Below are 24636 nucleotides of genomic sequence, written 5' to 3' on the forward strand. Positions count from 1 at the left end.
TTTTAATGTAAAAGTTATATTGTTCTTGTTGGGGAGAAAACAAACGAAGAATCTAATTGGTGCTAACGTTATGGTCATGGAATGTCAGGACAATCGCCCAGTATGGGTATTGCTTGGCTAGAAAGAAACTCCAACTTACTGTCTGTACAACTGCAAAGAAAGTTTTGAGCTTTTAAGTTTTCTAGGAGTTGTTGTCCTTGAGGGGAGGTTGAATTTGGAAAAGAATTCTTTATAGTTTTTTTTTTAACTTCCATCTTTAATTGATTGTTGACTGTCCTTTTTTCAGTCTGTCTGCCTCACTGAGCTGACCTAAGGTAGGCGTAAGGTTTTTAAATTTGGGGAGCTAAAGCTCCCCAACAAGGGCCCTTTATCATTATGTCATATTACACTTTTCCTGTCTTTGGTCGCCTACTTTACAACACTTGCAAGACAAGGTAAAAGAAAAGTGAACTCCTAATACAAACCGTCTTGGTTACTTACACAACTGCACTGAGTGAACTTAATCAACAGGGGTCACATATACAGTGAAAGCATCCGATGCTAATTGGCCTGTGAGTTCAATTCTTTGACTGGGCAGTATATTTTATTTGTCCCTAAACCACAAGAGAAACATGTGACAAAACTCCCGTTTAAAATTCGTGTTAAACAATGCACATACACATCAACTTTAGACTTTTATAACAAGGTTGATATGATCAGACAAATCAAGAGAAAAATAAATAACTTCTTTGAAAAAAGTGTATTACACCGGAAGTCTCAAAATTTTTTTTTTTTTTAAATCATCATCTATATATATAAAAGGCAAATGCGGCGCGCGCATTGTTGTGCGTCGGTTTTTACAAAATTCTTGCTATTTCAGTCCGTCTTGTGTTCGTTCAGCTTTTTTGTATAAAACCGAAACTAATTCAAAGCTAAGAATTGTTCCCGGCAATCGCACCGGGGAAACGTCCAGTCGCAATCAGCTTTGATCAATGTGGGATCAAACTCCTTATATCAGACAATTGTTATTCAATCTGGATAATACCCTTTTTATGGGGAGCTGGTCCCCCATCATCCAACATCTTAGGGAAACAATCAGCCAAAGTTGGGTAAAAAAAAAAAACAAAAGCTGCCCCACAGTAAAAGTTAACTCCGCTACTTCTATTTGACCTCATTAATGAGGTCAAATAGAAGTAGCAGAGTTTTAACTTTTATTCCGGGCATGTGTCAATTCTGTTTTTAATACTTAAATAAATAAATAAATTCAAACGTGTTTCAATTGCTCTTTATTGACGGAACAGGTAACGTGTCAGGTTTTTTTGCACACTTTCTTTTCCACCTTCGCCTCAAGGCTCCGGGTTCGATCCTAACTACTTACCAAAACTGTGTGTTTTTTTTTTTTTTAAAACACAAACACCCGGGCAACGATTTTTTTAAAAGAAGTTTTAACATTGTTTAAATATATATATATATATATATATATATATATAAAATATTTAAACAGGATGGGTTCTTAGTTCGCTTATTGTTTTGTTTGACCCCCCCCCCACCAAACACGCACACCTCTAAACACCCGGGCAATGCCGGGTACACCCGCTAGTCTATATATATAAAAGGCAAATGCGGCGCGCGCATTTTTGTATGTCTCGAAAAGGCTTTTTTCGCCGATGGTCTCGGGGTCGTTACTATGATTTAGAAGTGTTTATATACCCCCTAGATAGTACTATCTAAGATTTGGGAACGCGGGCCACGTCTAGATTTATTTACATCGACTTTGTAAGATTCGCGCTATTTCGCTCTGTCCCCTGTTTGTCCTGCTTTTTAGTATAAATACAGTGAAAATAAATTCAAACGTTCGTGTTCTCGGCTTTCATGCAAAAGCGTCCAGAAAGCAATCAGCTTTTGATCAATGTGGAGTTTCTCCTTATATCAGACAACTGCTATTTGATTTGGACAATCCCCTTTAAATGGGGAGCTGCTCCCCCCCATCATCTGGGGGAATCGAAAACTAAAAATACTGCCACGTCATTGTAACGATCCCGCGATGACCTTATTTAGCCTCTTCCTGTCAATCAAACCTCTTTCACTCAATCAATTACTCTCACTCGTGGTCGAGACGGTTAAGTGGTTGGCTTTTGTTTCCACCTCCACCTCAAGGCTCCCAGGTTCAATCCTGCCTCCCAACCAAACTATTTTTTTTTTCTTTTACACCTTTAAACACTCGGGCAACGTTTTTTTATTACTTCGCTTATTCTTTAGTTTACCCCCCCCCCCACACACACACTTAGTGTTGTTATCTTAAGACTGCAGGTTCGATCCGACAGGTTTATTTATGCCATGTTTTTTCCGTTTTGGTTTTTCTGATTTTGTTAACATCGTCTTTTTAATAATATTTAAGCAGGGTTATTACTACCCCCCCCATACATACACCTACAAACACCCGGGCTACGCCGGGTACCCCTCGCTAGTTTAATATATTTCATAACATTTTTTTTTTTTTCTAATATTTTCATATTTGGGTAGCAGGACAGCACTACTGTCAAAAATAAAGTAAGGCGCCTCCTACCCTCCGCTAGTCCGTAGGAGACCCTCAGGCATGGTTGCGAACCCACTTTAGTGCCTCGATCAGGGTAACGTGAGGTCATGGAAAGCAGGTGACTGATGTAATACGGAAGCAAACAGAAATAATTCTTTTTTTTTTTTTCACCACTTATCAAGGACTGGAGGCCACTCGAGGATAAGGGTTAATGAGTGTACAATGGTCAAAGGGAACATGTCGTAGTCATTGTTAGTAGTAGAAATTTGGTAAATTGATTACTTAAAGATATGTCTCATCAAGAATTTGTTCACGGGGGGGGGGACTATTGATAGTGGTTTCAGATAGACGATTGTTTTTCATTAAAGTCAGGACGGTGAGGGTGGGGGTGGGGGGAAACCATAGACTGGAGTTCACATGAGCACTTGCCATGAAATGAAAACAATGATAAAACAGAGATAGGCTCGCAACATCTTTTCTGTGGGAGGTTGTAGGGAAGAGATAAGAGCATTTTGAACTCTGTCAAGCTTCTAGCAGCTGTAGCAACTGTACTTGATTCTTGGACATACTTAGCTCTTATACAGGTAGAGAATTGCATCAGAAGTGAGATATCTACTGGAGCAGTAGAAGGATCCCATCATTTTCCCATTGTACTATGTGCTCAAGATCAGAGGAGAGAGAATCAGAGAGAATTTGGTCATTTACGGCCTTTGATGTATTGCCATAGATGGTAGTGTCATCAGCATAAATGTTTACGAATGATCTAAGAATGTGTTTTGGGAAACCATTGATGTAGATCAGAAAGAGAGTTGGGCCCAGGATTTACCCCTGAGGGACTCCAGCATTAATACTATGAGCTTCTGATTTTTGCTCATTAATCACTAATCTTATGAACTTTTCAGAGAAAAATAATTTGATAATTGAAAAGACATTTCCAGCTATACCATAGCTGGAGATTTTATGGAATAGACCTTTATGCTATACCCTATCAAAGGCCTTTGATATGTCAAGGGCAATTGCTGTTCATGGTTTTGTATGTTGTTGTACTGCGGAGACGATACTCCTGGGTACAATGGTCAGGACGATCGCACAGTATGGCCACTGCTCGGACAGAAAGAAACTGCAAAGAAAGCTATGGCAATACATCAAAATCTTTATTCAAGAAACAGCGTGAATAGCATTCTAAATCAGATCCCCTTGCTCGGCAGGGATTACCATGATAGACAGGTGGCACCTAATCGTCATCAAACTACTCTCCGACAACTGGCAAAGAATAAAACAAAGAGGATGACAACGCGAAACATGTTCACAGTCTAAATACCTGGGAAACATCAAAAAATGATGAGCAACAATGAATTCATAAATTCCTTGAGGGAGAGAGATGGATAGAGAGGCATAGCTGTTCATGCCTGTACCAGGCAAGACACTACTTGAATGAATGAATATTTTCAAATCATATTAAAATCTTGAAGTCCGCAGCAAACAGTACCAGACAAAAAATTATTATATTTTCCTAAAAAACAAATCAAAAAATATTTTTTATAATACTAAAAACAAATTTAAAAAAAAAAAAAAATTTAGAATAAAGCAAAAATTTCTTTTTTATCTGACATTGTTTGCTGCAGACTCCGAGTTGCCTGTCTTTCTGATGAAATCTTAAAATTCATGAATCATCAGAAACTCAAACTTTCAAAGAAGAGTAGAATTCAAAAAAGTAAGAAAAGTGTTATTTGAAGAAATATTAAAATTTTTCAAAACTTACCTCAAATTCACCGACAAGTCGGCCTAATTTGCCTCTTACGCCCGCCTCCTCGAAGACTTCCCTTTCTGCAGCAGTGTCGGGTGCCTCAGATGGCTCGACACCCCCTCCAGGTACAATCCAACGATCCCTATGCTTACTACTTGATACTAATAAAATCTGTTAAAAAAGAAAAAAAAAAAAAAATTGTTAAATAAAAAATGAAAAAAAAAAAAAAATGAACAGCTAGCATCTTTGTTTATTTATCTTCTATAGATAGATAGATAGATAGAGAGAAATAAATAGGCTTCATGAAGAAAAGAGAGAGAGAAAGAGAGAGAGATAGGTGTAAATAGAAATATAGTATATTTTTGCCCCAGGCAATGTCACATAGTTCAAAATGAAAGATAATGCAGGAGGAATTTGTAACAGAGCAGTGCGCAAATAAAAAAGACTAAAAAAAGAATGGAAGCACGTTCGAAACAAAGTTTGAGAGGACAAAGGCATCAAAGACGATAAAGACATTCTGAATCACGTTTTATTCAGGAGAGTACCCGGAAATAAATGTCATTGTCACGGCACAATAAAGTGTGTTCGAGTTATTCCTTGTCTTGGTCTCCTTTACCACGTAAACTGCATACAACGTGTAGGTCACGTGTGTCCAAGTGGATAACCTTACACATTTGGGTTTGGAAATTTACTGTGCAAGCAGATTTCAAAAACTAAACCTATTAGCCAAATATAAGAGGCATCAAAACCTTTATTTTTCGGCCAAATGAGCAGAAGTCTAAGAGAGAACCTCTATAAAAAATCTTTCAAAGAACAACTAAGAATGTAAGAGCACCAACGTGCATACGCAAACGGAATGCAAAATGACGTCACCTTAAGTAAAAGACTATAAAAAAAGAACGTGAACATGTTCGAAACGACATTTAAGAGGACAGATCAGAGAGAAGGAGCAAGATCACAGTTTATTTGGAAAAGTACCCGGAAATAAATGTCATCTATATATATAAAAGCGAAAATGTGTGTGTGTGTGTGTGTGTATTTTTGTGTATGTCCGCCAAAGGCTTCTTTTGCCGGGCTTCTCGGTCTGCTCACTCCTAAAAACTTTTTATATAATGTCTAAATCATAATATCTACGAGTTATGACTGGGGGTCGCATCTATTTTTAATTAGCCCGACTTTTATGTACTATTTTCGAGATTTTATTTTTTCGATTGCTGCATTTTTGTTACACTGTTCACTATTAATAAAGCGAAAACTGACTTGCAGCCGCCTCATGTTTCAAGGTCAAACATCACGCCTGTCAATTTTACTTTATTAACGTTAATTTAAGACACTTATCACTTCCTCTTCCCTCGTGGCCGAGATGTTTAGGTCTCAGGTTTTTTTTTTTTTTATTTCGTTTCCACCTTCATGTCAAGGCTTCGGGGTTCAAGCCTACCTTTCTACTAAAATTTTTTTTTCTTTTACACCTTCAAACACTCGGGCAACGTTTTTTTTTTTAAACAGGGTTGGTTTGATCTAAACCCCCCCCCACACACACACACACCTCGAAAAACCCGGGAAACGCCGGGTACCCTTTGCTAGTCGTTACAAAAAAAAAAAAAAAAAGAAAGAGAGTTAAATCATTACTTGTCCTATGTTCATTGTGATGTACTCTGCTATGTGTGTAAACGTGTACTATGGTACAACAATGAAAAACTTGAATAGCCACTGACCACATCACAATACATTATTTATTCACATCACAATACATTCACAATACACAATACATCACAATACATTATTTATTCACATCACAATACATTATTTATTCAAAGATGTTTTTTTTTTTTTTTTTGCTTCAGTGTACAGTTTCAGTAATCAGGGGATCCCTTTTTGGGGCTCACACATGCACTCTTTGTGAGAGATATACTCGCATTCAAAGAGAGAGAATGCGAGCATATCTATGCATTTGATTAAAGAGCCATTTTTGAAATAGAAAAGTAAAGAAAAAACGGCAGCATGAATCAGAAGTTTTTCCAGATGAAAAAAAAACAAAAAAACAATCCTAAGCGTAGTAATTTTCTTGTGTCAATACAGAAATCTATGAATGAAGAATTCAAAGAGATTCAACATATTTCATAAAGCGATTCTGGCATCTGATTGGTTCATTCTTATCAACCATGATTATAAATGTAATCGTACAAATGTTATGTAATCTAACTCGGGTTATGCCGACATGTTTAAAATTGTGATTTTGCTATGAAGATTTGTTAGTGCAAGAAGGGTTCAAGGGTTAATTTGCTGACTTATGTAAAACTCAGTAGCTGGGGGTCGACGATAACACTTTAAATAGGTCAATTGGGTATAAGTGAGAGAGAGAACGTGGAAAGAAAGAATGAGAAAGAGAGAGAGAGAGAGCATGAAAGAAAGAAAGGAAGATATCGTTAATCTCGCATGCAGGTCAGTCTGGTTTCCGATTTGGATGGAGTAGACATGTTGAGATTGGCACAAAGATGCGTCGGAGAAAGAAACGCAAAAAGAGTTAAGAACGACCGATAAGAAAGAATGGGAACCACTAAGACTCAGAACGAATAAAACCAAGCATTAATTAAAAGAAGCCTCTGACTTGTTAATTTGTGTATGCGGTTCCAGCTACGAGCGATGAAGCCAAGAGACAGAAAAAAGGTATGTCAACGTTTAGTTATACACACACGTACGCACATACGAACTTAGACGATAAGGCATTATGAACACAAACATGTATAGACACTAGATGTATCATGATTAGATACAGCGATACACGCACCCACACATGTCTATCATGCATATACATATCATGCACACACTCGTATAAAAGATACATATAAGGAGATAAACACGCCACAGACAATATCCTCCGTCCCTGCTACACAACAAAAATCTTTGTGGTCATACCATTTTTCATATGCCAAAGATATTGCAACAGCTCTTTTACCTCCATTTTACTTCAGCATACAATCTAAAAAATCAAGAGGCCCCTTCCCGGGGCTCACACTTTAACTCTGTGAGAGAGATAAGTCTCCAATTGTGCACATGTCCTCCTATACTGTCCAGGTCTGATCTTCTGGTGAGGTCATTAGATCTAAGCCTCTCTTACAGTACACATTGATCATACCATTCTCATTATTTCTCTCCATGCAACACATATCCTCAACCCTCACTGGTCAAGTTTCACTTCCAAACATCTTCACACTGCATAGGCATCCCTAATAGACTCTTGGTATGGTGAACAGTGGTAACGCTCAGCTGGTTAGTAATGGCAAAGATCCCCCCCCCCCCGAGCTTAATCCATTTACAACTAAAACTTGCAATCACATTAGCATAAGAGACCATTTAATAGGGCACTTACTTTATTTAAAACAAAAAATAATTTATGAGTGGTGCAAATCAAGGTTTCCTAAAGTGGGCTCCACAAAGTCCTGTGGCTTTGTGAGTGAGATTGAAGGGCACTGTGAGTGAGACTAAGGGGGCTCCGGAAACCCTTTTTTTTAAAGAGGACCAAATGCTTTATATGGAAAAATTAAATGGCTTCAGACATTTAATTATTCATCTTTTTTTTTTTTAGTAGAGAGAGATATGATACATAACTACAGGTGCCAAGAGTTTCAGGATGGTTCGTGAAAAAGTAAATAAAAAAATAAATTAACAAAACCTGCAACAAATTTTGATTAATCAAAAACAAAAAAATAGTTGTAAACATTATTAGTTAATGTAAAAATTTACAATTAATGCTTTTCATATTTATTCAAGAATTTATCTTGGTGCTCCGTAAAAACATTCGCCCTGCTCAGGGGCTCCATAGACTCCTGAAGTTTGAGAAACCCTGCTCTAAAAGGCTTCTGGTCCTGGATATGACCTTAAACTATATCCGATGGTGAGGGCACAGCTTGCGGGCTTTGGAGAGTGTGGAGCCACCCTTTAATTGCCATTGCTCCCAGGTCCACTCTGACCCGGAGTGGTAATACCTGTTAGGGTCCCGACTATGGGTTAAATAGAAACCGACTTGCAAAAAACAAATATATTCTATTAAAAAATTTTTCTTCAAAATCACCGGATTCAGCATTAAATAACCTGGAAAGGGTTCATATGCCGTAAAACAAAAACAACCAACCTAAAAAGCTTCTACAGAATTTGAACCGATTATTGTTTCATTACAGTTAAAATCGAACATACTTTTTTTTTTTCTTTATCTGGTTCGTGTGTCCGATTCGTGTCAGCCGTTCTCTATTCACCCGGCCTTGAAACAAACACTTTCCAACACAAATCACAGATGTAAGTCTGTTTGTTCTAAACAAATGAGTATTTTTAATTCAGCCACTTGGATGTTATCCTGGTCGAACCTCGCGTCGCCAGTTCACTAACTGAAGAGAAAAAATTGTGTCCCTATCCTGTTATGACCTCATTCTCCATAAGCTTATCGTCACTTCTACGAGAAATCTGTCTCTGGATCTTCCGGATCCAGAAACCGGCTTTTCTGATTCGTTTTTCATATTTATTTAAGAAATTATCTTGTTAGTCCTCTGTGAAAACCCCAAAAGCTGAGAACTAGTGGTCTCAGAAATTTTTAGATGAGGACTGATAATTTGAATTATTCAAGCTACCACTGAACAATAAATAGATGTGTTGTGTTCTAAGTTAGGGTTTTCCAAAGTAGCCTCCACAGAGCCCTGGGGCTCCGTAAGCCCTTTCTTAAAGAGGACCAAATGGCTGTAGACATTTAATTATTAATCTTTTTCTTTAGTGGAGAGAGATATGATACATAAACTGCAGGTGCCAAGAGTTTCAGGATGGTTCATGAAAAAGTCAATTAAAAAAAATAAATTAATAAGAAAAATGCAACAATTTTTTGATTAATCAAAAACCAAAAATGATTGAAAACACGAAAATATAGTAAAATCACAAACAGAAACAACTAATGAACAAGTTAAATTTGAAAATAATGCTTTTCATATTTATTTTAGAAATTATCTTGTTAGTGCTCCTTTAAAAATCTTTACCATGCTCAGGGGTTTCATAATGTTCTGAAGTTTGGGAAACCCTGATCTAAATCACAATCAAAGATATTTTCGGTTTATTCTGTTCCACCCTATCCACTCTCTTGACCGAACATCTTTCACCTGCAGCAAACCTGCTATTCACATGCACTGAAAAGATGCAACCACCTAGCGCATGTTTGCAGGGTAATATTGGGTTTAGAAAAGGCACAATGGATAAAAATTTCATGTTTACAATTAAAAAAAAAATTATCCCTTCAATCAGTAAAAAAATTTATTTCAAATTTAATCACGAGAATCAAATGAAAAAGTTATTTAAAAATTACACATGCTGCAATATTTTGGATATTAATATAAAGGTATGATTAAAGAAAATTGGAAGGTTCTATTTATAGGCACTGGCTATAGGATCTGACTAATTAAATGGAGCCATGCTCTGCTAGCAACCAACCAGAAACCGAAATCACTCCATCAAAATACTGGATCTATTAAAATTCATGTCCATATGAGAAAGATTTTTGCTCTTCGTTTGCAAACTTTAAAAGTTCAAGACTTATACAGATTAGCTACCCACCGAAAACTATTTTTCATCTCCAGACTTATACAGATTAACTATATATCAGTAATTTTTTAAGTTAAACATGACTTTCAATTCAAAAAACTATGACAAACCAATAGTATCACTAGACAAACAAATCACCGGGCAAACCAATGGTATCTCTTCCGGAGTCCCTCACAAATCGTATCACCAGACACACCAACGGTATCACCAGAGACACCAACAATATCACCAGAAAAACCAATGGTATGTCTTTTGGAGCCATTCACAAATCGTATCACCAGACAAACCAATGGTATCACCAGACACACCAACGGTATTACCAGACACACCAACAGTATCACCAGACAAACGAATGATATCACCAGACACACCGACAGTATCACCAGACACATCAACGGTATCACCAGAAAAACCAATGGTATCTCTTCTGGGGCCCCTCACAAATCGTATCATCAGACAAACTAGCGGTATCACCAGACAAACCAATGGTATCTCTTTTGGAGCCATTCACAAATCGTATCACCAGACAAACCAATGGTATCACCAGACACACCAACGGTATCACCAGACACACCAACAGTATCACCAGACACACCAACGGTATCACCAGACACACCAACGGTATCACCAGACACACCAACGGTATCACCAGACACACCAACGGTATCACCAGACACACCAACGATATTACCAGATACACCAACAGTATTACCAGACACACCAACAGTATCACTAGACAAACCAATAGTATCACCAGACACACCAACGGTATTACCAGATACACCAACGGTATTACCAGATACACCAACGGTATTACCAGACACACCAACAGTATCACCAGACACACCAACAGTATCACCAGACAAACCAATGGTATCACCAGACAAACCAATGGTATTACCAGATAAACCAATGGTATCAGCAAGATTACAAAAAATCTAGATAAGCTCAATAGCCCTGCCACATATACTTTGTTCACATCTAAGTTCTTATTCGTCTTCATCGTATTACATGTCTTGCATAAAAAATGGTTATCATTCCTCAGCCTATGTATCGTATAGATAATGCTAATATTTCTGGAACGAGTTGCCAAATCAGATTAGGAAGAGGAATAATGTAGAAAATTTTACGATGGAACTGAAATGATTTCGAAATAATGGTAAAAAAGAAAAAAAATTGGAACGGAACTATTGATAAGTAATGAATGAAATATGTAGAATGATTTCATCTGTCATTAATCTATCTGTAAAGTTAGGTATGTGTGTGTGTGTATATGCGAGGAACATTCTAAAAGTAATGCCTCCTATTTTTATTACGCCCAAATGGATCAGAAAGTATTGTAAATTGCATTGTTATAGTCAAATTGAATATTGAAATGCTTATATCTTTGTTTCTACGGGACGAAATTACATGAAAATTTGCAGGCTTTTTGAAGATTCTAATACTATTCTATGGCTAAAATTTTATGACAATTGGTAAAAAATAACCTATTTTTTCAAATCAATAAAATATACCCAAATTTGCCTACATTTCTATACATAGTGTCCTGGCAGGCCAGCTTCAGTTTTGCTGCTTTGGTTGACTCGCCTGTGACCTTACCAGGCCACTAATATATAATTATAAAACTCTGGACCATCCAGACTTGTTTGAATCTGGTCTTTGACGATCGCACAATTCCATCTTTTAAATACGGGATCACAGGTGAATTTATATATATCTATACTCCTATAAAAATGTTTTTTTTTATGCGCATATTTATTCATATTAAAAACCTTTTTTTCTATTTATTTCAAAAGAAAATACAACTTTGTTATATATGGGTCGTGGAATTGCATTCATCTGCAAAAGATTTAGCTAATTTGCATATTCTTTTAAACATTCATTTTAATTAATTCCCTATTAGTTTTTTTTTTCAGTTTTCTTATGGGATGATTATTATTATTATAACCTCTTGCTATATATGTTTATGTATGTGTATATATATTTGTTTAGAAAATATTGCCTACTAAACTCCTCTGTTAGCTTTTGGTCCAAAGACACAAAGCTTAATATATAGGGTATTTGAACCCATGCAAAACTTTATATTTGGATTTTAGTCAGGGAAAATCGGTGCAAAAGTGTGAAAATTAAACAAATGGAATTCACCAGGTGAAGGTCGAACGACAGCATTATGAATATGCATACATAACGTAATAGCTATTGGTTCATATTTTAATTTTTAGCCTTGCAGCAAAAAATGTCTTCATAGCTCAGGCATTAACATCACAGGAAAAAGTAACTTGTAAGGCTAAACGCTTTGGTTTCGATTCTTAGTGGTGCCACAAGAGTCATTTTTTTTTTAAACGTTTTAAATCATTACTATATATTGGGTCCAATATAATCTATATATATAAAAGCGAAAATGTATGTATCTGTGTGTCTGCTAAAAACTTTCGACAGACATGACGAAAATTCACAAACACGGTATCATATCGAAGCCCAATCCTTCGCTTGAAAAATATCGAAAAATTAGCCAAAAAAGTTCATTTTTTCACACCGAAATCAACAATTTTCGATGGGGGGGGGGTCAACTTCCGGGTGCGCACCTGTCAATTTGGTTCTTACTTAAATAAATTAAAACATCTTTCACTAACTCATTATAGCTGGCCGATTTTATTTTCAAACTTCGCCTCAGGGCTTCGGGTTCGATCCTACCCCCCCAGCCCCCCCCCCGGTTCTTTTTTATTTTTTAACACCACACACACCTAAAAACACCCAGGCAACGCCGGGTTCCCCCGCTAGTAAATCAATAAATACGAAATCTCCATTAATAAAAATATCATGTTTAAGTGCATTTTACGATCGAGCCATGCCAAGTGGCCCGCCAGTATATATATATATATATATATATATATATATATATACATATATATATATATATATCTATTAGTGATGGGACGATTCCAATATTTTTTTTGGATTTCGATACAATTACAGATTCTGTACTTAATTCCCGATTCCGATACAATTACAGATTCCAATTCTGATTCTTTATCAATCTTTAAATATGCAACTATAAAATTGTTATTTTGTCTGGATTACCATAAAAGCACATCTTCAATGTGCATATATTTCCTCAAACAAAAACATGTGGGTGGGTGGGTGTGTGTGAGGGGGGAGGGGGTAATCTATAAATTTTAGTTTTACTGTTAGTTTAAAATCAATAAATATCAATTATTTTATTATTACTACCAGCAGTTGAAGATATTTTTTAAAACAAAATCAAATAAAAAGGAGATAATTAAAGGAATCGGTTTTCACCTCGGACAATAGTTACAAACTTTTTCATACTGATTCTCCCAAAAGTTCTGATTTTTCCGATTCTTGATTCTGATTCATCACCCCAGCACTAATACATGTGTGTGTGTGGGCATGGATCAGAGGCTAAGGAATAAGAGTGGAAGGGTATATATTTTGGTTTCGATTCTAGTTAATTGCACCCATATATATATATATATATATTTGATCAACACTGCTGGGGAGCCATGATGTAATATACTGTTTTGTTTTTAAATCCCCGAAACAGTGTTTCATGGTAAACAACTGATGATCCCTTGAAAAATAAATTATTGGTATTATAGTAAATTCGAGAGCGAGTTGATGCAGTGATTGCAGGTGATTAAATGACTTACTGACTAGATGGTTTTCTAACGAATGATAAAAAATATTTTTTTTGTATAGTTTTAAAGGTTAAAAACTTCCAAGACTATATATATATATATATATATATATATATATATATATATATATATTATCGAAGTGAATGGCCTGAAAAATACAAAACGGCACTAAAAAATCCAATCCAACATGCATGTGTTTCCGTGTCCAAGAAAATATTCTAGAATGAATTAGCAACCATAAAACAGACTTTTCCAAACAAAAATAATAAAAACAATAATTTTCTGAACAAACTTTTCGATCAATACATAACACTCTATGCATAAGTACTCAAGCACTAACAAAAACGATAACTTTCAACTTTATTACAAAAACCCATTTCATTCTAACTTATTTATGTAGCCCAACGAACAAAAAAATTAAAAAATGACAAACCTAATAAAATTATATACTAAATCCATCGAACAAAAGATTAAACTACGAAATTTAAAACTTCCAATTTAATAACTAAAAACAATAATACCATTAATCCCATACTGAGCCAAACAAATCCAATATACAAATTTTCCTGTCAATTCGAAGAATGTCTTCTTAACCAATCCACGAATTCATATAGTACATATGTTGGCCATACAATGACAACCCTCTTCAGACGCCTCACATTTCATCAGAAAGCAGTTCCATTCAACGCCATACCGTTCACAATGAAAAACTAAAGTCAACGGAAATAAGAAACACAAAAATGAAATATTGAAATAACTGCACATGAACATTCAAATTACTAGAAACAATATTAATTTAAAAAATACAACCCAACATTAGCAAAATAGCTTTTAACATTGGTTCCAACACATTAAATATATTTAACAATTAAAATATTATATATATATATATATATATATATATATATATATATATATATATATATATAATATTTTATCTAAATTTATAAGCGATAAAAATAAACAGTATAATTAATCTGGGGATTATGGCCTAACGGTTAAGGCACCGGACTGTGGTAAACATGGTCTGAGGTTCGATCCCTAGAAACAGTTGAACTACGCTGACAAGAGGTAATGACCTTGAAACACGCGTGTACGTAGATTACTGTTTTAAAAATAATAAATAAATAAAAATGTTATATACGTACAAATTAAAAAGAGCGACTTTCTAAGTAAATAAAAAAATGAGCTCCAAGGCGGAGCCAATATTAACCGTATGTATCGCTTGAAAAAACAACAATAACAAATATATATATATATATATATATATATATATATATATATATATATATATATATATATAGTGAATAAATGGCAAAAGTCTATATTCCAAAGTTCATGATGTTGACCATCTTATAATTTATTCTTAAATTCAGTCGACATTTACAATTCTTGACAGTATGTTTCATAGCACAAAAGCAACACACACACACACACACATATATATATATTTATGACATATTTAAAAAAAAAAAAAAAAAAAATGGACTAATAGCCTTCACCACACCCTTCTTCACCGTTCTCTCCCTGACAGACGACTTAAATCAAAATAACTAAACAAAACTAAACTAATAAATAAAAATAAAATTAGTTACATATAAAAAGGCAACATAAAAAAAGCTTCCTTAATAACAAAATTGCTCCTGACGACGATCAATGATGGAAAGTGTTCGAGTAGAATGGCTGATAACTACTCGACAACCTACATACACAACTTACCAATTGAAACGAAAAAAAAAAAAAAAAAAAAAATGCTCGGCAGATCGAGAAAATCAACAGAAAAATAAAGAAAGAAAACTCTGTTGTGCCTTGATAATGAATTGCTATACTCGTAAGATATGCTTAAATATATTTTAATTCATGGAGATTACGTATCTATTATTATAGAGACAATTCTATCAATTATCATATTGAACCTAATATATAGTAGTGAGATCAAATATATATATATATATATATATATATATATATATATATATATGACTTTGGTGCCATCAGCTAGAATCGAAACCAAACCATACAACTCTCCACCCCCATTCTTTAGCCTTTAAGCCATGCCTATCTTCTTCTATATATATAAAAGGCAAAATGTGTGTGACCATTTCGTGTATGTCTTGCAAAAGCTTCTTTCGCACACACTCCCGGGAGGGGGGGGTACTATTGCTTAGAACTGTTTATATACCCCCTATATAATAATATCTACGATTTGGGAACGCGTGTAGCGTATAGATTTATTTGCGTCAACTTTTACAAAATTATTGCTATTTTGGCTTCTCACGTGTCGATTCGTTTTTTTCATATAAAAAGCGAAACTAATTCAAAGTTAACAGCCTTCTCGGCATCACGCCGGAAAACGTCCAGAAGCAATCAGCTTTGATCAATCTTGTATATCATACAATTGTTATTCAATCTGGACAACTGGGAGCTGCTTTCCCCCTCCCCAACATCTGTTGGGGGAAAAAACAGTCAAATTTGGGTAAACAAACCCCAACGCTGGCTGCGTGACTTCTATTTGACCTTCTTAATTAGGTCAAATGGAAGCAGCAGAGTTAACTTTTATTGCGCACGCCTGTTTTTATAGTTAAATAAATAAATTCAAACCTGTCTACATTGTATGTTGCGGTGGCCCAATGGTTAACGTCGCATGTTTTTTTTTTTTTTCACACATTAATTTCCAACTCAAGGGTACGGGTTCAATCCTCATACTCACCTACCAAAACTTTTTTTTTTATTATTATTTAACCCCCCCCCCCCCGGAGTTTTGATTTACCTCAAGACACCCGGGCATCGCCGGGTACACCCCGCTAGTCTATAGTATAAATCTCACCTGTCTGTTTAAATATATGTGTGTATTATGTGTGTGTTTGTATGTCTGCCTAAAACTTTTGACAGAGGTGACGGATTTTCACAGGATCGGTATCGTTTTGAAGCTTGACCCTTCGGATGACAAATATCGAAAAATTGTCTAAAAACATTAATTCCTTCATCTCCACCTGGGCACTTTTCTACAGGGAGGGGTCGCTTTTTTCGCCGATATTTTCGAAAGTCATTCCCTCTTTTCGATTGATTAGCCTTAATTTAAACCTTTGTCACTTCACGTTTGGTGATGGACGCAACAGCAAAGACGTCACATTTTTTTTCACATTCTTTTCCTCCTTCACGATACGGGTTCGAGCCTGCCTACCAATTACCAATTTTTTTTTTTTTTTTGCTCAACACACACCGCCAAACACCCGGGCACCCAGGCTAGTACGTATATAAATTCACTTGTCATCCCATTTTTAAAAGATGGAATCGCTCGAAGACAAGGTGTAAGCAAGGGCGGTTGGATGATTCACAGAGTTTTATAATTGTATTTATATGGAATATGATAGATATCTTTGTAAATCTGAGTGCAAGTTCTTTTACCATGCATTCTCACCCGTGAGAGTTCGTTCGGACTTTTTGAAAGAATCGTAGACATAGAATGATGATCAAATTCAACGAAAGATACTTAGGGGGAGGATTGTTACCTAACCACATAACACACACACACACACACACACACACAAACACATTTATTTATGCAATGATGACACGAAAGCAAATTCCTACAAACTGACAACTGCAAAGGTTAACCAAACAAAGGAATAATAATAATAATAATAATAATAACAATAGTAATAATAACAATAGTAATAATAACAACAACAATAACATGATACAAATAATAGCAAACAGGAGCATTAGAAAACATAGATGTAAAACGTTAGACGTTAGAAAAACAAAAAACAAACGTAAAGTAAACCAATGAAATAACAAACATTGAAAATGAAGCAAATAAGTTTGATTTTAACATTTTTAAAAAATAATGATGACTAAAATGGTCGCAACCTTGACAAAGGGTTTCACAAAAAACTATTTAAATCTCAACGAGTACACAAAACCTTGTATACATCAGATCAGTGTCGCCCATCGTGCTTCATACACTAATTATAAAAGATGTTTGCAACTATGTCGAGAAGCTGAGGATTTTCATCTTGAAAGTTTTATTGACTTTATCCGTGGTGCCCTCGCTGCAGGGGAACGTTTTGCAAGCTGAGAGGAAATAGTTGTATACAACATCGTAAGACATTAAGGTGTGACTCTAGCAGAAACAGCCTCATCTCACAGTATGTCTTCATGGTGACATGAGCAAATTATAGGCACGGCCAAAAAAATGGGAAAATAAAGAAGAAGTTGTTATTTTTAAAACGAATTAAAATCTATTAAAATCCATTATTATTAAGCAACTTTTTCTTTTCCAGAAAGATAAAAGCCTGATTTTTATCATGTGAAAAGCAGAAAAAGTTTCTACTATTTTTAATAGAATATTAAATATAAAATTTTCCAAAACCACATCATTCACCGCCATTTTTATCTCGATCGATAAAACCTTTAAATATTTTTTAAAAGGTCTTTGAACCAATTAATTTTTTTTTCGTCTAAATAAGATTTAGGATTATTTGCTATAAGAATATGCAAAAATATTATTATAGAAGTACCTGAATTTTAAATAACTTCAACTTTTTATATAATTCTATAAAGTTGCGTAGCAAGATAAAAAAAAACAACAAAAAACAAAACATTTCATGATATCTTAAAATTAACTACGGAGGCCTGGATAGGGCTAAAACTATATTTAACCATGTATTTTTAACATTTGATTTGATGATTAAGTGAAGGGTTTAATTCTTTTTTCAAAAGCGGTATATATATATATATATATATATATATATATATATATATATATATATATATATATATATATATATATGTTGTCTACACAACTCCAAAGTTAAGCAATGATGAGACTGGCCATTACCAGATGGGTGACGATTTGTGGAATGCTAGGCATTGTATGTGTTAAAAACAACTTCTGCATCTAGTATGACGCTTGGTCCACCGTAGGTGAATCAACAAGAAATTGCAGAAAAAAAAATGATCATATTTTTTTAGCAAAATGCGCAGTTATTTAGCGATTTTTTTTATTTTTTAGTATCGATTCTTCAAAGCATTTCCTATTTAATGGTATATTATATATTATATTGGGCTCACCAAAAAAAAAAAAATTATAAATTTATTTTTCAAAGATTTAAGAGTAGTGTTTTTCACAAAAAAAAGGTATGAAAATATATATATATTTTTTTTAATCTTAAAGATAATTATTAACATATTCAACGAATTTCACACTTCAAAACACAAAAAGATGAAAAATAAAAACACATTCAAAATTCGGATTTTCAACTTTAAAATTTGATACGTGTGCAGTTGCTTTTTTTTTTTTTTTTATCTACAATCCTCCCCCCTTCCACAATCTCTCTCTCTCTCTCTCTCATATATATATATATATATATATATATATATATATATATATATATATAAGTGAACGTGTCTGTGTGTGTGTACATTTCCCTACGCAATAACTCTGTCAATTTTCAGTCTACAGACTCGAAATTTGATATACAGGGTACTGAGATTTGGGAAAATCTTTGTAATCTGTTTTCGGTCAGAAATTTGGCTGTTAAGGGGCCAAAGTTCAACGATTTGACCTTTGAAAACTCTACCAAACTCCTCCGACAATTTTGGATCTAAACACTTGAAATTTTAGAGATTTTAGAAAGCATCTGAAACATAAACACTTTTTTTCTTTTCTTTTTGTTTACAAAATTACTGGATTTGACATTAAATAACCCTAAAAAGCGTTGATATGCTGTAAAACAAAACAGCCAAACAAAACATAAGGAATTTGAAGAATAAAAACGTTTACCAAAAATGACCAAATTCGGTATTAAGTAACTACTTGAAAAGAGTTGATATGCCATAAAACAAAACAACCGGACCAAACCAAACCAAACTATTTAAAGGGTAAAAACTTTTACCAAAAATGACTGGATTTGCCATAAAATAACCTGATACGAGTTCCCTGAATTTGATTAATTCTTGAACTTTTCAGGTTTGCATATTTGTTTGGTATTGTTCCTTCACCTGCCATATCCTTAAAAACAAAAACGAAAAGACACTTTTGTAAGTGTGAGGAATAGAAATAGTCAACTATTTTTAGAATTCTATCTGGCACAACACACACGAATGTATATTTGAGGTCTCTAAAGGCTTTCAGGATAGTTTATTTATCTATTTATTTATTTTATGAGTCTATCCAGAAAGCATGCATCTGTTTTGAAAACCTGTAGAAGCCTGCTTGAGTTAAATTGGCACCCACTCAACTGACTACATATGGGGGGAAAGACTTGCCCCATGATGATAATCTGCTGGCAGTGTACCGCATGACTGGTAACGTAAAAGAAACAAGCATCAAATCTTTTAACAAAATTATTAACTATAAAAACTAAGGCCCGCACTGTCTGCCAAGCATCAGCCACTGTCGCATCGCCATGTTGTCACTTATCTTACATGTACTGCCACGAAATTTGTTCCAATGAACTTTACTGCACTTGAAGTCTTCCAGTAAAATTAGAATAAGCATTGTAGACATAAGGTTTAGTGTCATTATATCTTTTACAAAGGAATCCCCACTTATCAAGGCCCGGAGGCCACTCGAGGATAAGGGTTAAAGAGTGTACAGTGGTCAAAAGGACAATATCATAGTAATCGTTAGAATTGTAAATTTAGTAAATGGGATTACTTAAGGGGAACAGCTCAAGAACTTGTTTACATTGGACTTGAAGACAACCATATTGTAGTCAGCTGGAAAGCAGGTAAACGGAAGCGAGTTCCACAGGCGTGTGGTTCTAAGGAAGAAGCTTTGTTCATGGAATCTACATTTAGGTTTAGGCACAGATAAAGAGTGGGGGAAATTATTGATAGTGTTTACAACCAAACGAGTGTTTCTCGTGAATATTTGATGGGGGGGGGGACATAGATTGGAGCTCAGACGAGCACTTGCCATGAAAATAATGATAAAGCAGAGACAGGCTTGCAATGTCTCTTCTGTGAGAAAGAGGTTGCAGGGAAGAGAAAAGGGCATCCCCCACTAGGCTACAAAGTCTATTCTGAACTCTGTCACAGCAGGATAAGCTGCTTCTAGCAGCTTCTGCCCAGATGTGACAGCAATATTCCATACCTGGCTCTTATATAGGTAGAGAATTGCATCAGTAGGTAGATATCTACTGGATCAATAGAAGAATCCCATCATTTTTCCAGTGACCTAGGCAATGGATTTGATGTATGTATTCCATTTTAGATCAGGAGTAAAAGTCAAGTCCAGAAGCTTGTCAAAACATGGAGCCTCCCCAAGATAAGAACCATTCATTTCAATTGATGCCAGATGAGGATCAGAACATTGATGATGCAAAGATAGAAGTCTGGTTTTAGATGCATTAAAAGTAACCAGCCACTTTTTTCTCCACTGCACCATATGCTCAAGATCAGAGGAGAGAGAATAAGAGAGAACTTTACGGCCTTTGATGTGCTGCCATAGATGATAGGATCGTCAACAAAAATGTCTACGAATCATCTAAGGATGTGATTTGGAAAATCATTAATATAGATTAGGAAGAGAGTTGGACCCAGGATGGGCCCCTGGGGGACTCCAGCATTAATACTATTAGCTTCTTCTGATTTCTGCCCATCAACCACTACTCCTAAGAACCTATCAGAGATAAAGGATTTAATAATTGAAAAGAGATTTCCAGCTATACCATAGCTAGAGATCTTGTTAAGTAGACCTTTATGGCATACCCTATCAAAGGCCTTTGATATGTCAAGAGCAACTGCCCTAGAAAGGAAGCCTCCATTGAGAGTTTTGCTAATCCTACGAGAAATAACTGTAAACACATCCGCTGTAGATCAGGCAGGACGGAAACCATATTGCATGTCACTAAGAAGGTTATTTTTGCTGAGGTGGTTGACTACTTCTCTATTTAATACTCGTCTAGCTGTAAACACTATCAATAATTTCCCCCACTCTTTATCTGTGCCTAAACCTAAACGTAGATTCCATGAACAAAGCTTCTTTCTTAGAACTGCACGCCTGTGGAATTGTCTTCCGTTTTCCTGCTTTCCGGCTGACTACAATATGGTTGTGTTCAAGTTTAAAATAAATAAGTTCTTGATGAGCCGTTCCATATAAGTTTTTAAATTTACCAAATTTTCATTACTAATGATTACTATATTGACCAATTTCTACTGTACACTCTTTAACCCTTGTCCTTGAGTGGCCTCTGGGCCTTGATAATGTGGTGATGCCTATGTAAAAAAAAAAAAAAAAAAAAAAAAGATTCCAGTAACTTGCTCATGACGCACAGGAGACTTATTGGCCTATACTGAGAGGGAGATGAACGATCACCTGAATTCTTAAATACAAGGCATACTGATGAGAATTTCCATGGTGTTGGAAGCAATTTGCCTTAAAACAACGCTTAAACAGCTTTGTAAGTATGGGAGCTAGTTCTGGTTGAAGCTTTTTTTTAGCACTATAATAGGAATGCCGTTGAGGCCAGTTGCTTTATTGAAATCAAGGTTTTTTTATTAGCTTGGCACCATCATGCATAGATATTTGTATGTCGCATAGTGTGTTTTCAGATACAGGAGGAAATACGGGGGTTGGTGGCCTTGGTCGCATGGAGTAGAATTAGCTGCAAAGTTCTTGGTAAAGAGTTTGGCTTTGTCTGATGCTAACGAGATTACCTCAGGTCCATTGATGATAGCTGGGATAGAGCACACGCTTCTGTTCAGGATCCTATTTGCTATTTGCCAAAACTGGTGGGAACCAAGCTGCTGTTCGGCCACTTTGGACTTGACAGACTGAGCATACAACTCTCTCACATTCTTCATTACTCTTTTACAGTGGTTACTGGCAGTCCTGGAAGCGGTTTTAGTCTCAGTACATCTGTTACGTTGGAAGCAATGAAAAAAGTGATTTCTATGCGCAATGGCAGCAGCACATTCCGGAGAAAACTGCTGCTGGCTGTTAGGCTTTTGCTGGAATATTTTCAAGCGTATAAAACGGTCTATACCTACAATTAACCATTCTGTCAAGTCTGTTACTACAGAGGACACATTCTTTTTAAACATAGAACGCAGAGGTAGATTAGAACTAAATGAATGGAAGCTATCCCAGTCGGCCATAGAGTATCCAATTGATGGGCAAAAAACGAGTTCTTTGCTTATTTATTTATTCATTCATTTTTTGTTCAAAACTGACTTTGTTATTACCTGCACAAGCGAAAACTTTAGCTGAAAATATCACAATGAGTTTATCACAATATCTTGGATATGATACATAAAGATAAAATACTTAGAAGTTTGCCAAATTTCACAGTTGGTCACTTTAGCTATATACGCAGATCATGCTATGATAGTGATTAGATCACTTTGGCAGGCGTTAAAATCATTTAAAAATAAACGTTTAAATTTCAACGATATTTCTTGTGGTTGACAGTGGCCAAATGGATTTGTTCCTTGCTAATGGTTGGTTGTTGGTTGTTTTTGTTTTACGGCATATCAACCCTTTTCAGGTTATTTAATGCCGAATCCAAAGATTTTGAAGAAAAATTTTTTTAATAGAATATATTTGTTGTTTTCACGTCGGTTTCTATTTAACCCATAGTTGGGACCCTAACAGGTACTACCACTCCGGGTCAGAGTGGACCTGGGAGCAATGGCAATTAAACGGTGGCTCCACACTCCCCAAAGCCCGCAAGCTGGGGCCTCACCACTGGATATAGTTTAAGGTCATATCCAGGACCCCTTGCTAATGGAGTTAGAGATGGCTTTGTTGCCGGGTTCAAATCTCTTGACCAGTGTTAATTGTAACACCCTGCACTAATGACTCCTCAAAGGATGAAACACTAGTGTCCATAGGTATTTAATAATTATTATAGTAAATTATATATATGTGTGTGTGTGTGTGTGTGTGTGTGTGTGTGTGTGTGTGTGTGTGTGTGTGTGTGTGTGTGTGTGATTACTTCATTTAATCACATAAATTAATATACAAATATATAATTTTATGCGTAAATGTTTCGGTATTTACTTCAACAGTGCTTGATACATAATTAGAGCTAGGTAGTAAGTTATGAAAATATATATGGCAATTAATCTACACAAAATATTCCGTGTTTCATTCTCGTGAGAATTCATCAGGCTTAAGTATATTCTGTGTAACTTAATTGCCATATATATTTTCATAACTTATTTATGCATAAGCCTGATGAATTCTCACGAGAATGAAATGCAGAATATTCTGTGTAGCTTAACTGCCATATATATTTTCATAACTTACTACTACTACTACTACTACTATATATACTAGCAAAAGTACCCGTCGTTTACTAGGTTCAAAAACAGCCTACAAAAATGGACTCTGATTTATGAAAGTATGATAGGTTATGAAAAGGAAGGGTTGTAAATTTGGGTTGAATTTGGGGGTATCAAAACCAAAGCAAAATATGATGAAAGTAAAAATAAAATAGATAAACCCCATAATTTATTATACCATACCTGTTCATACTGAAACACTTATCACAATATTCTGTGGATCTATATTAAAAAACCTTGTTAAACTTTGTGACATATTTCCATTCTATGGAGGTCAGACGCGAACGAACACCCAATATTTTTATACCATATTTCTTCAAACTGAAACCTAATTATGAAAGTATACTTACGCAGATAGGTATGAAAAGTCTTTATTAAAGTTTGTGCCTATTTCCATTCTATGGAGGCCAGGCGCAAACGCTGACCCCACAATTTTATTATACCATCCCTATTTAAGTTAAAACATACTTATCAAAGTATTCTTATGTACATCTATATCAAAAACACTTGTAAACGTTTTTTTTTTAATTTTTTAATTTTTTTATTTCCATACTTTGTGGACCAGGCACGAACGCAGACCCCACAATTTTAATGAACCACCGTTCTGCCAGATCAAACATACCCATTCCTGTGTCTCGATACATCTTCTACCATTATATGTAATCAGTTTTTTAAAATAGTCAACCATATAGGAGACTATTTATATTTTAGATATATGGATTTAAAATAGATGAGGACTAATCCAAATAATCCTCCTCCCAATGAAATTCTATGTATTTAGGCGATTTTAGACTTAGAATCAGTCATTGTATTGGAATCGAGGATGTAAAATGGAATTGGGA

The 24636-nt window shown here is 35.2% G+C and overlaps 1 protein-coding gene across 1 annotated transcript in view; it reads right to left on the reverse strand.

Annotated features, from left to right (window-relative positions):
- LOC145287800 (diphosphoinositol polyphosphate phosphohydrolase 1-like) overlaps positions 1-24636 on the reverse strand; it is a 567419-nt gene that overhangs the window by 300942 nt on the left and 241841 nt on the right. Inside the window, exon 2 of the mRNA XM_080135643.1 lies at positions 4278-4433. Within this exon, the coding sequence (XP_079991769.1) occupies positions 4278-4433 (156 nt within the window). The remainder of the gene's footprint in view (positions 1-4277; positions 4434-24636) is intronic.

This window comes from Euprymna scolopes, chromosome 11 (assembly GCF_053919585.1).
Source record: "Euprymna scolopes isolate OS-2025 chromosome 11, ASM5391958v1, whole genome shotgun sequence".
Classification (NCBI taxonomy): domain Eukaryota; kingdom Metazoa; phylum Mollusca; class Cephalopoda; order Sepiida; family Sepiolidae; genus Euprymna; species Euprymna scolopes.